This window comes from Pieris napi, chromosome 13 (assembly GCF_905475465.1).
Source record: "Pieris napi chromosome 13, ilPieNapi1.2, whole genome shotgun sequence".
In the NCBI taxonomy this organism is placed as follows: Eukaryota; Metazoa; Arthropoda; class Insecta; order Lepidoptera; family Pieridae; genus Pieris; species Pieris napi.
Genome location: NC_062246.1, coordinates 1,044,993 through 1,060,021, shown reverse-complemented (window position 1 = coordinate 1,060,021; position 15,029 = coordinate 1,044,993). Strand labels below are relative to the sequence as shown.

Sequence of the window (15,029 nt, the reverse complement as noted above, 5' to 3'; positions counted from 1 at the left end):
ATTTGCATTTTCAAAAGCTAGTGAATTTTTTATTTCGATTTTGTAAACGAATAATTATTGTTTTAATCAAAGCACTCTCTCTTCGTCATAGCGATAACACAATTGGGAAGAAAGAGAAGAAACAAAGGAGATGCTTCAGTTGAAAACAGTGCTGTGTCTTAGATAATATGAAAAGCGACCTCTACCGGGCGATTTAGTGTAAAATAATTTGAAAATGCAAACGTATAAAGGTGTGGACATATCGGAGTTGGAGGAGAAAATGGTTGTAATTCTTTTGTACTGTAATTAGTGGGTCAGGTTAATAAATTATTTTGTAATTAATCACAAATATCATGCTAGGTAGGGTTTAGTACAATAATATAGGGTACGATGTTAAAGGACAAACTTTTAAATCAAATTAGTATAAATACGCCGACATAATACCGTATATTATTGTGCCATTATAGTAATTTAGTGTTGCCATATCCTTTGTTTAAGTGATATCATAGAGACTGCTTTTATTTTTATTCTCTAGATAATTATATAAAAGACAATCCTATACATCCCTGCGATTTATTTGAGTGGATGTGTCATTAAATAATTTCAAAAATCATGTTTTTTATTTCTTACCTACCTTAATTAACAAAACCATTAATGTATTCAAAATGAACAGTAAGTAACACTTACCAAGTTGTAGTTCTCCTGAAACATTTTCGAAGTGTGCCCATAATATCCTTCCAGGCTTTGTTTCTTACGGCGAATAAGACGTTGGGTAGACCCCTGAATATAAAATATCGAAAATTGGCGATATAGGTAATATTAAATAGTCTGCCAGTCAATAGATTTTAGTTTATTTACACTACGCGTAATAACTTCTACTTCAAAACTTTTGATATCAAAATGATTAGAGTATGCTTTTGGTACGAGTGGCAGTTATGACCGTACACGCTGACGACGTCCGCTCAGCTCGATACTGGAACCATGGAAGGCAGAGTCAGCGCCAACAGTGGTCTACGCGTCATTCAAAAACGCTTTCTAGAATTTCATATATTTCGGCCGCCAGCAAGCAGTCATCGTGAAGCTAAAACAGCCTAACTGCGCGGTTTCTTGGGCCATTTGGGTCACTCTTTGTAATGCAGGATATAATTTGCACTCTAAGTGCCTGGATCTATTGAACCGATTTGGTAATACATAATTGTACCAAACCATAGTATTGTGATACATATTTAACTGTGATTAAAATTTACATTAATCGGGTATAAATCTATTAATGAAACACTTTTTAGTTCTTATCATTTATTTTCTATGCTACATCCACGAGTCTGGTCACAGCCAAAGCAATAATAATAGTTTGACAAACAAAATACTTTTATAATAAAGTTTTAGACAAATTTGGCCTGACTAGCGCCATCTATTGCCCGAAGAGTAAATTAAAAGTTGGATAGATTCTATATGAAGGCATCATTTGGAAGTATTATGTAAATTTCATTTGTGATTATTTTCGTATAAAATCATCTCTTCCTCTCTTTAAATAGTCTGAAATAGAAAAGTATGTATTTTATAGTAGATATTTTTATCTACCCTCATTATTTTGTCACCCTCTCATCAAGTTGTTATGCAATTCCTCACTCAGTGGTTATGCTTTTCTTAACTATAAAGCTGAAATGAAATAATTGAACACGGCCTCATGGCCATTCCTGGACTGAAAAATTTATCTGTCTGTCTCGCTCGCACTTACCGGTCTTATGGAAAGGTGTAGTGATGTGCGTAAGTATTGTAGAGGTGCATATCGATAACGGGATAGATACGATCGATATGCTTAATTATGTTAATTATTAATAAGAAAAACAACAACCCTTACTCGTAACGACCAATCAGGAGTCAGAGAGCGTGCGCATTCCTACTGACAGTGACATTTATTGCCCGACAGTTTAAAATGCGTCGACTATACTAATATGCGCAATTTGAGAACCGGAATCACATGCCAGGTGTGTCAGGCACAGAAGGCCGACCTCCCAGCCTATATAACAAAATAATCAATGATGCAGACACAAAATTCTACTGCGTTACTTTAATTTTTTAACTCTTTAAATGAACCCTATTATAGCTTAAGACTGTTAGTTGTGTCAGGCATAGAAGGCCGATCTCCAAGCCTATATAACAAAATAATCAATGATAGACACAAAATTCTACTGCGTTACTTTAATTTGTTTATTCTTTAAAGTTTAAATGAACCCTACGATAGCTTAAGCCATACTTACATAGTGGTACCATTGCTGTTCACCCCTAGATTATAACAATGTGTATTGCTGTTGAGGGCTTTTCTTAATTTTTCTGCCACCTCACTATTATCACTGGTGTCTCCCGAACAAATATCAAAGAATATCCCCACAGCCTCATATTCTATGTCATTAAATGACCCCAAAAACCTAAACTCCGAGAAACTGTTATCATTTACAAAATCAATAAAATATTCAACAACTTTTTCTAGAACTTCTATCACAGTAAATGTTTTGTTCGAGACATTTTTTGCTAATTCATCTTTAAAAACTAATTTGTGTTCTTCTTCCGCTAGTTTTTTTCTGAATTTTTTATTGTTTGGAAATTCTGCCTTCTTAAATAACGATTGAAATGAAATTTCTTTATCTGTATTAGAAGTACTATCCTCATTGCACAAATGTATAACTCCTGTATTTAGATTTTTTATTTTATCCGTTGCATCATTAATTTCTCCTTTGGTAATATTTCTGTTGATTGATTTTTTTTCAGAATACGAACTAGATACTTCTTTTCCAACACACTTGAACTCTTCGTTAGTATTTTCCTCTGCTTGTTCCGAATCATCTTTAGATTCATCTATTTTCTCCTTCTCATTATCTCCGGTATCCTCTTCTCTTAAATCCTCTGGTATTACCAGAAACATAAAATCTTTTGCGTCTTTGTATACGCCAAGTTGTCTGAAATGATTAGTAAATTCTTAAGAGAAAATAGGCATTTTTTATGACTGGGCCGTGAAGGATATAAGTTTTTAAATAAATATCGACAATTTTAAAAGTTTAATTAATATATCTTTGCTCTAAAGGAACAAACAGGAGACAATTTTATGTTTTACATACAGACAAGATTAATTTTGCTATTTTCCACTAAAAGATATCTCACCTATTCGGCTGCTTTCCAGAGCTCTCCGTATGCAAATGGTAGTCATTGTATTCAATTATTTGTTCTATTAACTCCATTTGTGTCATATTTCCAACATCGCAAGTATGTATACAACTGATTTCGTCAATCAGGTTATGAACAGTTTTTCTTTCAACGTTTGTTAAGTTTTTATCAAATAATAATTCTACTTCTCTTTCGTTTTGAACGAAATCTAATATTTGTTCCAGCACGGATGTTGTTAAGATTTCTTTGAGTTGCTTCTTATTGGCTTTGCTGTGCATTTTGGTCGTAAATTGCGAGCGCTTCGGTTTTTGATTTTGTTTCGCTTTAGACTCTTTCCTTAACCGTTGGTTATCTGTTGCCTGGAAAAGAAATAAAAATATTATTTTGTGTACGCGCTTGGAATTTATTTAGGAATTATATGGGCAGGCGGTTAGTGAGTTCTAACGCCTTTTGTCTTCAGTCACCGTGACCACGCACGCTGTAAAGCACGCGAAACGTCGGTTAAATTTAAAATTATGAAAAATAATTGTAAATACACAACTTTGACGACTCATTGGTCTAGTGGTTAGTACCCCTGACTGCGAATTCATGGGTCCCGGGTTCGATCCCCGGCTGAGACGAACATCGATGTGATGAGCATTTGGTAATGTGCTTAGGTCTTGGGTGTTTAAATATGTATTTATATGTCTATCTATCTTTAATATGTATGTATATCCGTTGCCTAGTACCTATATCACAAGCTTCACCAGCTTATGCATGGGACTCGGGTAATTGGTGTGAATTGTAAAAAAAAAACTTCAATCCGGTTAAAAATTGTTTTAAGAGTTCTAACGATCTATTTCCTACAAACACTATGAAAGTGTATGCATTCTGTCTATGTATTTTGTTTTTAGCATGATTTCTAGTAAGCATAGAGCAAGCGTAGGAAATTGAGATGTGAAAGGACGCTATCCTTCGTACCATTTTATTTCAAAAGTTACACATTTATTAGAATAAGTTAGTGTTGCAAACAGTTTAAAAAAATTGAAAAAAAATTATATGGAATTAACTATTAAGTTTGTTTGAAAGAGCTGGGAACCCTGACACAGGTTTTTCTTAAGAGTTCCCCAAATAAAGAGTTTCTCAAAATAAGAAATTCCACTGGAGTTACCATACAGAAACTCATGTATATAAAAGATTAAAATAAAAAAAGCAGTCAGTTGCAGACAATCCGCTTTCACAAACATTTAATTCCCTAATTTTATACTAATAAATGCTATATTCATTAATTTCGGAATTAAAGCAATGCACACAGTGAACACATTACAGTGTGATTGTAATGTAGGCTGTGGCTTCGAACAGAAATTCTCGGAGCAGTAAGGTCCGTGAAGCCTGGGAAGGAAACTTCTGGAAGGAGCTAGGCTGGCTTACACAACGGACCTAATGAGCGTCTAAGTGCGGAAATTGAGTCCACACTACTACTACTACTGGTAATGAAGGCTACATAGAGGTTAATTAAATGTCTTACTTTAGGCCCAAACGAGTGCTTGAATGTTTTCGAAACGGCACAGCCACGTTTATCGAAAGTCTCTTGGATCTCTGCTTTACCCAAACCTTGTTTATTTGTTGCCTGAAATACCACAATACCAATGTTATATTTGGATAATAACGTTTTTATAAAATAGTAGTTTTTTAATATTTTTGGATATTTTTTTTTCGTTCTTCATCCGCAAAACAATGGAAGTTTTTGTTGTTGGAGCAAAATTTACCATCTTTACCTTTGGGGCCGTTCAATTATTACGTAATCACTTTTGTGGGGGTCTTTGATTTTTTTCTTCTTTCTTTTATATCGAGGGTTCTTATTTTAAATGACATGGGGGCTGGGGGGATTTAGATGGTGATTACGTCAGGAGTAATCATTTACAATTTTACTCATATGGCATAATACCATATAAAAACTTTGCTAACTTTTGCTGACAAGGGGGAAAGGGGGATAAATGTAGTAAATCTGCTTACGTAATAATTGAATGGCCCCTTCACAAAATCCTTCATCTTAATCTTCCATCGTCAAAATGTACCCTAACTACCTGTACTAAAGTTACGATTACGATTAAGTGGACTTACATATGCAGCATTTGGTGCGATGGGTTCCACAATACCTTCTCCAGACCTGCCCAACCCTCCGCCAGACCAGCCCATTTTCTTCATCATACTGGAACATATTTATATATATACCATTTTTATAATAATTCTATAAACATTTATTTATAGAATGTTTTGCCCCTTAACAGTGACACTTTTCTGTTTCTGTAATGATAATATTTGGATGTTGTGACATACACAATTAAAAATAAACAAAAGCCTGTGCTTTTTTGTAATCCACACACTTGGCTTTACTAATATTATAAAGAGGTAAAGGTTGTTAAAGGGGGGTAATCTATCTATCTACAAAACTGATTTTCAAGATTCTTTTACCAATAGAAATTTTAAAATTGGTTCACATTATTTGTGTCACAGGCTATATGCTACTCCATAAAAATTTTCATGGTATGCAAAAATGATTCATGAGCAAGGTTTAGGGATATCAAATTTATCATGAAGAATCACCTCTCTCCTTTTCCCAAATCAACTGGCTGCTGTAGTGCGTGATTCAATCTCTTCTCAATTGCATTCTGTCTTGGTCCTTGTCCTTGAATTTGTCTATTTCTACAATTTCATTTCCAAACATAATAACATACTTTTTTATAAAAATATTTCTTTCTTATTTAATACACAATACTAACATACATATAACATAATTAATAATTTAGAAGATTATACGTTTTCAGGTAATTATGACCGTATTAACAGTTTGACGATTGAACAATTAAATTGATTGGTGGTATAAAGAAGTTGTTATGTGAGTAGTACTTCGGCACCCAACTTGCGAAACGCCAGAGCTATCTCTACAGTTGTGAAAAAATATCTCGCTTTATAGCTCAAGTTTTAATAAATAAACAACTTACTGAAAATCTCTTGGACCACCCATATCATCAATTTGATGGTCATTTGTATTCTCAGCTGATCTAAAAAACTGATTATAATTCGGTACAGACGACATCAGTGGTGGTAAACCTCGGTTTTTACTCATTTTCTGTTATTGTAAAATGCTCTTCAAGGTATCTTTTCATTTAAACCTGTGCACTGTAATTTAGACACAAGTTTCTAAAGAAAAAAATTAAAATACTACACAATTAATACAAACCGATTTTAATAAAAATTATGTTTATACTTTATAATCAAGGCCAAGGCAGTGATGCCAACTTCTACGGCACGATCCCCCTAGGACCAACTTTAAAATTAAAAAACCCCTAGACTAGACATCGACTATAACAATGAAATAAACCCCCTAAACTTTTTATTGTACACTCGGTTTGTGTGGTAATTTCTAAGATGAATTGTTAATACATTCAAGTACTATAAAATAGTTACGTGAACATGCTGTTGTAGTTATTCGGGTGCATTTTCGTGCCTTCCAAGTTGGTATTACTGTGTCAAGTTTTTTTTTATATAATTATATGGCCTGGGGGTCTAGCCATATTGGTGTCGAAAAGTATTCTACATACACTACCGCTTTTGCGTAATTGTACTGTCGAAAACGCTTCGTTCGTAGCCAAGAGGCATGTCGATACATTACCGCAAAGTCGACAGCGTAGATGCGAGCTGCTGTTCGTAGCACCTTATTCCGTCATATTGTCTCTGGATTAAATGTATTCCTAATGTCACTTTTATAAACAAATAAAAGTTAAAACTTTACAATATTATTGTAAATTTGCAATTGGAAGCTGCAAAAGGGACATTAGAATGTCAGCAAGGTCGGAACAATTTTCGATTTAAGTGGAATTTACGGAAGGTGCAAAGTAAATATATGAATTTAATTGCATGTTTAAATTAATTATGGTTTGTTTCATGTTTTGTCGGAAATTTAAGGCTACAAATAAATACAATATTTTGAAATTGCATAATCGCGATATATAATAATTAGTAGTACTCATACTTTGATATTTTTAGGATTAGGAACCTCACAACTAATCTGCAAAATGAAGAAGCAACATATTTTGTTACCGCTTAGAAGAAACAATAGAAATAGTACTGTGGATTGATAAATAAAGAGTGAAAATAAGGTTGACTAGAAGTTGATAAAGTCCAAAGAATTAAAAAACAATAGAAAAAAAACGTAGACTAGTGTGATCACTGAAATTAGAGTTTAAATCAAACTTTTATATAAGTGTAGATTTTATTAGTGATTTGCTACTAGTTGGAATTATCTCTGTTTATGTCCAACAAACAATTTCAGTTTAAGTTGGAGTCATAAAGGTTGATTGTTTATAATAAATTTATACTTTTAGAAAGTGAGAATTGAAAAGCAGCAAGTACTCAATGAAATGAAAAGAGGGATTAATAAAAATTATAAAATAGAAACTTAGTCTGGTATGACATTAAAACCCTTAATGAACCTTTGATTCCATATTGATGTTCCAACATCTTAGATATAAATTTAAGTTTGATGCTGATTTTAAGTTAATATTTATGTCAATTAACTTTTGGTTATATCAGTGATTTGCTACTAGTTAATATGTAAATGCAAAATCTGTTGAAGTAAGAAATGAATAAACATTGTATGTTATGTATTTGTCAGTTGTATTTTTGGCAATTTACCTATGTCTTCTTTAGTAGGAAAAGCCATTAAAGTGGTTCACAATATTAGTTTATTTTACAAGAATATACAGATAATGCATATATGAATGACCCGTACCTACTAATAGTTAGGAATATTAAACAAACAGGTAGCAAAATAAAAATGATTCAGTTATGGTTGGTTTTTATTAAAATAAGGCACCAAATATCTTCCTTAACATAATGCAGTCTGCAATGTTTCATACTCCACTTGTCTTATTTTTTACATTATTCATAAAATGCTTCATTCCCCATTATCAAATTCATTTTCAGGTACATAATATAACACTTAAATTAATTAAAAGATAAGACTTGTCCATTTGTGGTTTTTTTTATATTTTTAGTTGTCTTATTAGCTTCTCTTTTTCTGAAAATAAAATATTTTAGTTAGTACTTTGATCAAATAGAAAACTGACAAACTAAACTGTAAGATCAGTCCAAGGTTTGTTCAATAGGTAACTTTAATATTAAAACTCTTTACTTAATTCTAAACTTAAAAATATACTTAATTTGTCACTTTACTGCTTAATGTCAATTAAAGTTTTTAATAACCAAACAATGTCAGTAACTCCCAAGGGACTTGAATTCAAACTTCTCATTCATTAACAATATTATAATAACTTCTCTAGTATATTAACATTTGTAAATAATTAAAGAAAATATCTGCTTACCATTACTTAGTATTGCTCACTAGATTTTATATTTCCAAAGTTCAAGAAGTATAAATCCACTTTATTTGATTAATTTAAATCAATATTATATCATTAGCTTCTATTATAATTACAATAAAATATATTTAGAACTTCTAATTATGTTCATTAGTGACTGCTTTCTCATCTGAAATATAAATAAAATGTACAATCATTTTACTTTGTGATTACATAATATAAGCAATATTAAATGGTATATGTATTTTTCAAACTAAAGAACAATTTTATAAACTTACATGCAATATAAATATCAATAAAAGATATCCAATATAAACAGGATTTACCTCTACTAATTTGCTGATTTTCTTGATATTTTCATATTTATCTGTGTCTATTATGTTATCCTCGCATTGATTCATAGAAAAACTAAAACTCTTAACTTAAAAATATTCACTCTAGTTTAAATTATTATAATTAAACGAGATCGTTAAAAAAAAAAGATAACAAATTAAAACCATTTCGTTAAAACGTCCAAAATATGAGATGTTTTTAAAACGGTAGTCATTAAAGATGGCAATAGTTGTACTGAATTATTGCAAACAGCAGCTTTTGAGATCACGCTAAAACATGGCGGAGAAACGCCGTTTTTTCTACACTGCCGAAACATTAATTGGCCGTTGGCTACCGAATAGCGTAAGCGTTAATGTGTGTCTTTTCGTAGCACTGTCATGGCGTCGCTTATTGTATCCCGACTCACGCCTTTAGGGCCTAGGCTACCGACTGTCGACACGAGCTGTCATTTTCATACAAATTTAGTTTTCGACTTTCTACATACACTACTGTTAAGCCATCTTGGCTAGACTGGTAACGAGATCTTTAAGCCAACTGTGTCAAGAAAGTTCTTTCCAAAGACTATAATATTCTTTGATCTTTTCAACAATCCAACCACAGACATAGAAGATCAGCAGACCATAGAATTCTTATACCTTACGGACTTTTTAACTTTACGTAGAGGCATAACGTAAACAATGAGATTTACCCAATGTGTGATTATTGCTATTTGTTGAAAACCCCTAAGGGAGGAATTCCTAAGCTTCAAAAGCTTTTTCGAAGTCAACAAAGGTAAGATAAATCTCCCTCTGCCATTCTGATGCCTGTTCGAGAATGATACGAAGAGTATTAATTTGGTCAGTACTCGAGTGATTAGGCCGGAAGCCAGCTTGTTATATGCGAAGGAGAGGCTCGACGGCTCCAGACAACCTGTCCAAGATAATTCTGCAGAAAACCTTATTAAACAATTACATTGCACCGGAGCAGTGATAAAAAATAATATACTTACTTACAAGTATTAAAAAAAAAACAATTACAAAATTTCAACAGATTTAATTAACTACAATTAAATATTACACTGAATGAAAATAAAGTAACACATCAAAAAAACTACGCTTAGAATTACTGCTATTGATCTTTTGTGTTTTATCACTGAGTTACTCTTTCATTTCAATTTTCAAACAGAATAATAAAAACTACATAATATCACCTATTTGTCAGACATAAAAAAAAATTCTTCAAACACTTGATATTGTAAAGACTTTTATTATTCTGATCAAATTTGTTATTTATTCGGTCATCCAGTAGAATCGGCTGCCAAATCGAGGAGGTTTCTTCTCTGCATTTTCTGGTAGAGCTGGGGTTGCATCTGGGTATACAGCTTTTCCTTCAATAGAAGGCTTGGGTCTGTAAAAATTGTAGTAAGAATTAAGTCATGTTAGCACTGAATAAGAACATTATAATTGGCTTGTGGATTTTTTACACCAAAAAAAGATTTATAAATTTAGCATCATTATACTTTTTTCAATGCCTAAAGGAACTTATTAGAAAATATACTTAAATGGATTTTTGACATTGATATAGGACTAATCTTGATTTAAGCTCATGTTCCTTGTAATTTTTTTAACAATAATTTAATGACTATTTATTAATAATTAATAAATACTCAAATTTTGATAAACAACAAATAATAATTACCTCTTAGTAGCATGAACTCTAACTTCAGTGAAGTACCCAAATGGTGGACGCTCCAAATTCAGGTTTTCCAACATGCATTGGTCAAATACACCCTGTGTCTTGCGACACCTAAAAAATAAAGGCTGTTGATTATCTAATACACAATTAAATACTGATTTCATTAAAATTTTGTGAATCAGCAACAATGATAAACAGCCAGTTCACTGTTATTAAATGCTTTCAACTCAAATCTCTAGCACATGTATATATATATATATGTTTCTAATATTAAAATTTTATAATTATTTATCTTTAGTAACTTATTTTTTATATGCCTCAATTTCCATTCCATTCCTATACTAAGGCCATGCAATATATGTAAAAAAGAACATAATATAAAATGTTGCTGAACAAAATTTGCAATATTATAGATACAAGACTTGAATATGTACAACTTACTGTCGAAGTGACATATCTCCAGAACTCTTGTCAATGCAATGGGCATATTGATTAAACTCAGCCAGACAGGTTTTCTTCACCTTCCTAAAGAACTCAAGAGTGCAAGCTGTGACAGCTTTGCCCTCATTTATACATTTTCTAGGATCTTTCTCTTCAAAGCGACATAGCATAAATTCCTGAAATACATATATTAATAATTATTTCCTATATCATTAATTTACTATCTTGAATTTACTAAACCACACTATTCATTTATATATAATATTTAGTAGGAATATAACACACACAAAATGACAATAGGTAAACAAATTAATACAATATAACAATACTAAACAGCTTATAATTAATATGAACACTACTAAAAATTCAGCACTACTAAACTCTACTCTTTAGGTACAAAGCATATATATGTCTTACTAAAAATTAAAATCGCAGCTACACAACAAGTTCGAAAGTACCTTGTAAATGTACAAAACTATTTTATTATAAACAAAACATAACCTCTGTGGTTATGCAATCAATATAAACTATTAACCATTAGTATATGTTAAATAACTCTCAAAACCTAAGTAAATGTATTTTATAATAAATTTACTCACATTATTCACTTCTTCACAATATTTTCCTAAATGGAAAGAGCCTGCATGTAATGTTGGAGTCGATAAATTAATTTCTTGAACAGTTAACTCCGATTCTTCCGGCAGAACTACATCGTTGGTAATGGTCATGTTGTTTTGTTGCAAATTTCACTTGAGAATTTAGATAATTTACCGAAAAATTAATAGATTTCTTCCACAAAACCAGTGGAAGAAATTTTTAAGTTGATAATACTCTTTAATAAGAGATATTTACGTAACTCCATGTGCGAAAAAGAGAGTAGTAATCATATATGGTAATACAGAGCGTGCGAAAGAAACAAAAAATACTTTTACAAACTTCTTAATTTTGATCATTTATAATATAGACATCTACTTTAAATTGTGACAATGGACAATTTGATAGTTGTGACACCAAACACACTGACACTGACGTCACATATATATTTTTTATTTATGTCTTCACGGCTTTTTCCCGAAGGTGGAAGGGTAGGCAGAGACCACAGATCACCACTTACTACGGTCCTGATATACCTCTCTCGCTTCATCCACTTTTGTGACATTCACCATGCATGCTCGGCAGTTATGGGTATTTTTAACTTGTCCCTTCTCAAGAAGTTCAGTGATTTGGTCCAGATATGTACGACAAGGCCTACCAAAACCGATTTCACCATCCATGATCCACGGTTGCCTTGTATATCCTACTTGTTACCCACTTCTCATTCATCCGATCTTTGAGGAGGACTTGTCATCTCTTTTAACCCACACTTCACGTATCTCACTATTTCTTATCCTATCACGCAATGTTACACCACACATACGTCTTAACGCCCTTATTTCCACGGCATTTATTCCACATTCTTTCTTTCTCTGCCGCACCTTACAGAACCGCAGAGAAAGATGACCTTATGTTAACGTCGAGATAAAATGTACGGCCAGTTGAGCCTCGTTTCAGAGTTCTTGCCTACACATAAAGGAATGCAACGCACCGTTTACTATATTCCCAGCATTCACTTGTCTTTCTATATCGTCGTCATACTTTCCGAAACGAACTTATCCACTTATTCCACAGTTTCTCCATCTATCAGAATATCGTATAGTCCTATTCACACTTCTTTCAAATACTTATCTTAGATATTTTTTTCTTATGTTCTTTCATCCTCTTAACAGTCAGTGTTTTTCAAAATTGTCACCGGCTACTGCAGTTCAGCGTATAAGAAACAATTATTCACTAGTGACTGGCCCATTTTTTAACCCCATTCACTCTCTTTCATATCTTCTATGTTAGTCATGTATAGGTCGGTTATCGAAAGCTGGCGGGTTCACAGTACTCACACTAATGCAATTTCACATACAGTATGTTTCAAAATATGATTTTTTTGCCATGCTATACATTTTAGTCCACTCATACACGACGGACAGTCTATTCATGATGTATTTATGTTTGTATTTCAGTTTGACATCACGTCTCGCGCTTATTCACAGACACTACACAAGCACAAAGTGTAAATGTGTTGAAGCCGCCAGCTTTAGTTAACATACCTATACCTCATGTAAATTTCACCAGACTAAATTTAAAGAAGTCTGTAGTTTCCGAAATTAACGTTAATAACATGTAACTATGTTTTAGTCTGTTTTTTTGGATTGTGTAATCTTCTACTATCTTCTAGTTTAATATAAATATGTATAATAATAATTCTTAAATATTGTAAAAATACATTATAATTGATTCCTTAAAATTGTTTAGCAGTTATAATATCAAATATGTATATGTGTTTTTAAACTTATAAAGTATATTAAGTAGGAGGTGGTAAGCATTAAAAGGTTTATGTAATCATGCAATTTTTATTGTGATAATAATAATTAAAAACTATGACTAGAATTTAGGTTCTGCGGCATCCATGGAATGAGTCTTATTTGTTTTGATAAAGTTCAACCTCCTGCTCACCATTATCTGAAAATAAAAAAACCATATATTACCCGAACGTTACTTATACTATGTAATATGTATGCACTCCTGATTCAAATAATCTAAGTTCCATTTAATAATTAGGTATATTATTTGTAACTTAGATTAAAGGAACCAACTGTCACATTGATAATATTCTGTCATTTGAGAAGTTAGAGACGCAATTATTATTGACTTTCCTATCATTGAATATATATGTAACGTTTGAATGTACTGGGTGTACCCCTGAACCACTGTACCACTTAAATTTACATACCTGCATAAGTTTGCGTGTCGTCATCGGAAATCTGGTACAGCTTAGGTATATCGTAACGACTAGTCTGTAATGCAAAAAAGTTACTCTGGTTTAATATTTTAACTTAATATAATATTAGTAATTTATCGGCACCATAACTTTTGCTTTCTGTAATCTATTACGTGGTTTGCTCAGAGTTACTGCATTTCCAAGGAAACTAAGTGAGATTCAGAAACGAGACTCTCATATATCATAATCCATTACATTTTCGACGTACCTACGTGGACAGACAGCGCAAAATGACGTTTCTGAATAACACTCAAAATATGCTAAGATTTTAAAGGTATTAGAGGATGATATACCTCACTCTATATTTTTTTTTAATTTTATGACCTGGTAACATAGACCTTTATGTCATAACTTATTTGGCTCCATGTCTCACGAGGAGTGTGATGGCAGATTATTTCCTCGGAGTCCATAATTAATAATTTACTTACAGAGTCAAAATTTCTTCTGCCCATCCGTGGTATATTTTTGCTAGGAATAGTTTTTATAACGTATCCCATCATTCCCTGATCGAATAAACCATCGGCTTCGTTGCTTCTACCAACTCTTGGCACATTATTAGGCTTAATAAATGAACTTTCAACATTAACCAAAAGATATATTAAACAGAAAGTAGCTACTGCGATGTTTAATTTTCCCGCCATGTCAAATGCTTAAAGTGTCGATTGTCAAAACTTTTTAGAACTGTGTTGAGTATTTGAAAATCCTGTATTTTATACGGTTTTGGAAGATTTTATCCTGATCCCGCATTGTTTAGGGCAGAATACTAAGTAGATTTAGTATCTGATTGATACTTATCAGAGATAGGGGTAGGTGATGATTGCATTAAATAGTATGTTACATTTATAGCCCTCCACTAATTCACACGTGTGGTAAATATGCAACGCATAATGTAATGTGTATGTACTCAAAGATGTCTGATGTGTGTTTATAGTTAATTTATTTCTTCGTCCTTTGTTTTTTTATTGTTTGTACTCTGTACCTTACAATAGCGATAATGAAAGCAACTCCGATGTTTTTATGTGTACTTTCTGCCGAAACAATTAAGTCAGAGTCGGAGTCGCAAACTTAAATTTGAGGGTTATACCTACGCTGTATAGGTTTAGGTGTCCCTTAAATCATTTCCATTATTGTAGATCTAGTATCTACAGTAGGTATATTGGGTTAATACCAAATGGTGTTGCCATTTTTCTTTTTTTCAGTGAGTTAAG

General features: G+C 32.3%; 3 protein-coding genes and 1 long non-coding RNA gene across 7 annotated transcripts; 1 reads left to right on the top strand and 3 right to left on the bottom strand.

The window, feature by feature from the left end:
- Positions 1–1,265: 1,265 nt before the first annotated feature.
- Positions 1,266–6,482, bottom strand: LOC125055427. 4 transcript variants are annotated; one of them, XM_047657886.1, is made up of 8 exons: positions 6,392–6,482; positions 6,126–6,303; positions 5,728–5,826; positions 5,245–5,332; positions 4,649–4,750; positions 3,139–3,500; positions 2,241–2,936; positions 1,266–1,515 (listed from the first exon to the last, which is right to left on the bottom strand). In XM_047657886.1, the coding sequence occupies exons 2-8, from the start codon at positions 6,248–6,250 to the stop codon at positions 1,491–1,493; spliced, it is 1,497 nt and encodes a 498-aa protein (XP_047513842.1). In that variant the 5' UTR covers positions 6,251–6,303; positions 6,392–6,482; the 3' UTR covers positions 1,266–1,490. The 4 variants fall into 4 exon arrangements, with proteins under 4 accessions (XP_047513842.1, XP_047513841.1, XP_047513840.1 ...); XM_047657885.1 differs by having other exon boundaries at positions 6,126–6,324; positions 6,392–6,481; XM_047657884.1 differs by having other exon boundaries at positions 6,126–6,426.
- A 351-nt stretch (positions 6,483–6,833) lies between these two features.
- LOC125055596 lies at positions 6,834–7,585 on the top strand. Its single transcript, XR_007117925.1, has 2 exons — positions 6,834–7,012; positions 7,171–7,585. It is a non-coding gene; the product is annotated as an uncharacterized LOC125055596 (long non-coding RNA).
- Positions 7,586–9,854: 2,269 nt separating this feature from the next.
- Positions 9,855–11,806, bottom strand: LOC125055002 (NADH dehydrogenase [ubiquinone] 1 alpha subcomplex subunit 8-like). Its single transcript, XM_047657186.1, has 4 exons — positions 11,552–11,806; positions 10,953–11,128; positions 10,515–10,622; positions 9,855–10,223 (listed from the first exon to the last, which is right to left on the bottom strand). Exons 1-4 carry the CDS (start codon positions 11,678–11,680, stop codon positions 10,106–10,108), a joined length of 531 nt encoding a protein of 176 aa, XP_047513142.1. The 5' UTR covers positions 11,681–11,806; the 3' UTR covers positions 9,855–10,105.
- Positions 11,807–13,379: 1,573 nt separating this feature from the next.
- Positions 13,380–14,516, bottom strand: LOC125055003. The gene is made up of 3 exons (XM_047657187.1): positions 14,250–14,516; positions 13,774–13,837; positions 13,380–13,502 (listed from the first exon to the last, which is right to left on the bottom strand). Exons 1-3 carry the CDS (start codon positions 14,460–14,462, stop codon positions 13,462–13,464), a joined length of 318 nt encoding a protein of 105 aa, XP_047513143.1. The 5' UTR covers positions 14,463–14,516; the 3' UTR covers positions 13,380–13,461.
- Positions 14,517–15,029: the final 513 nt, after the last annotated feature.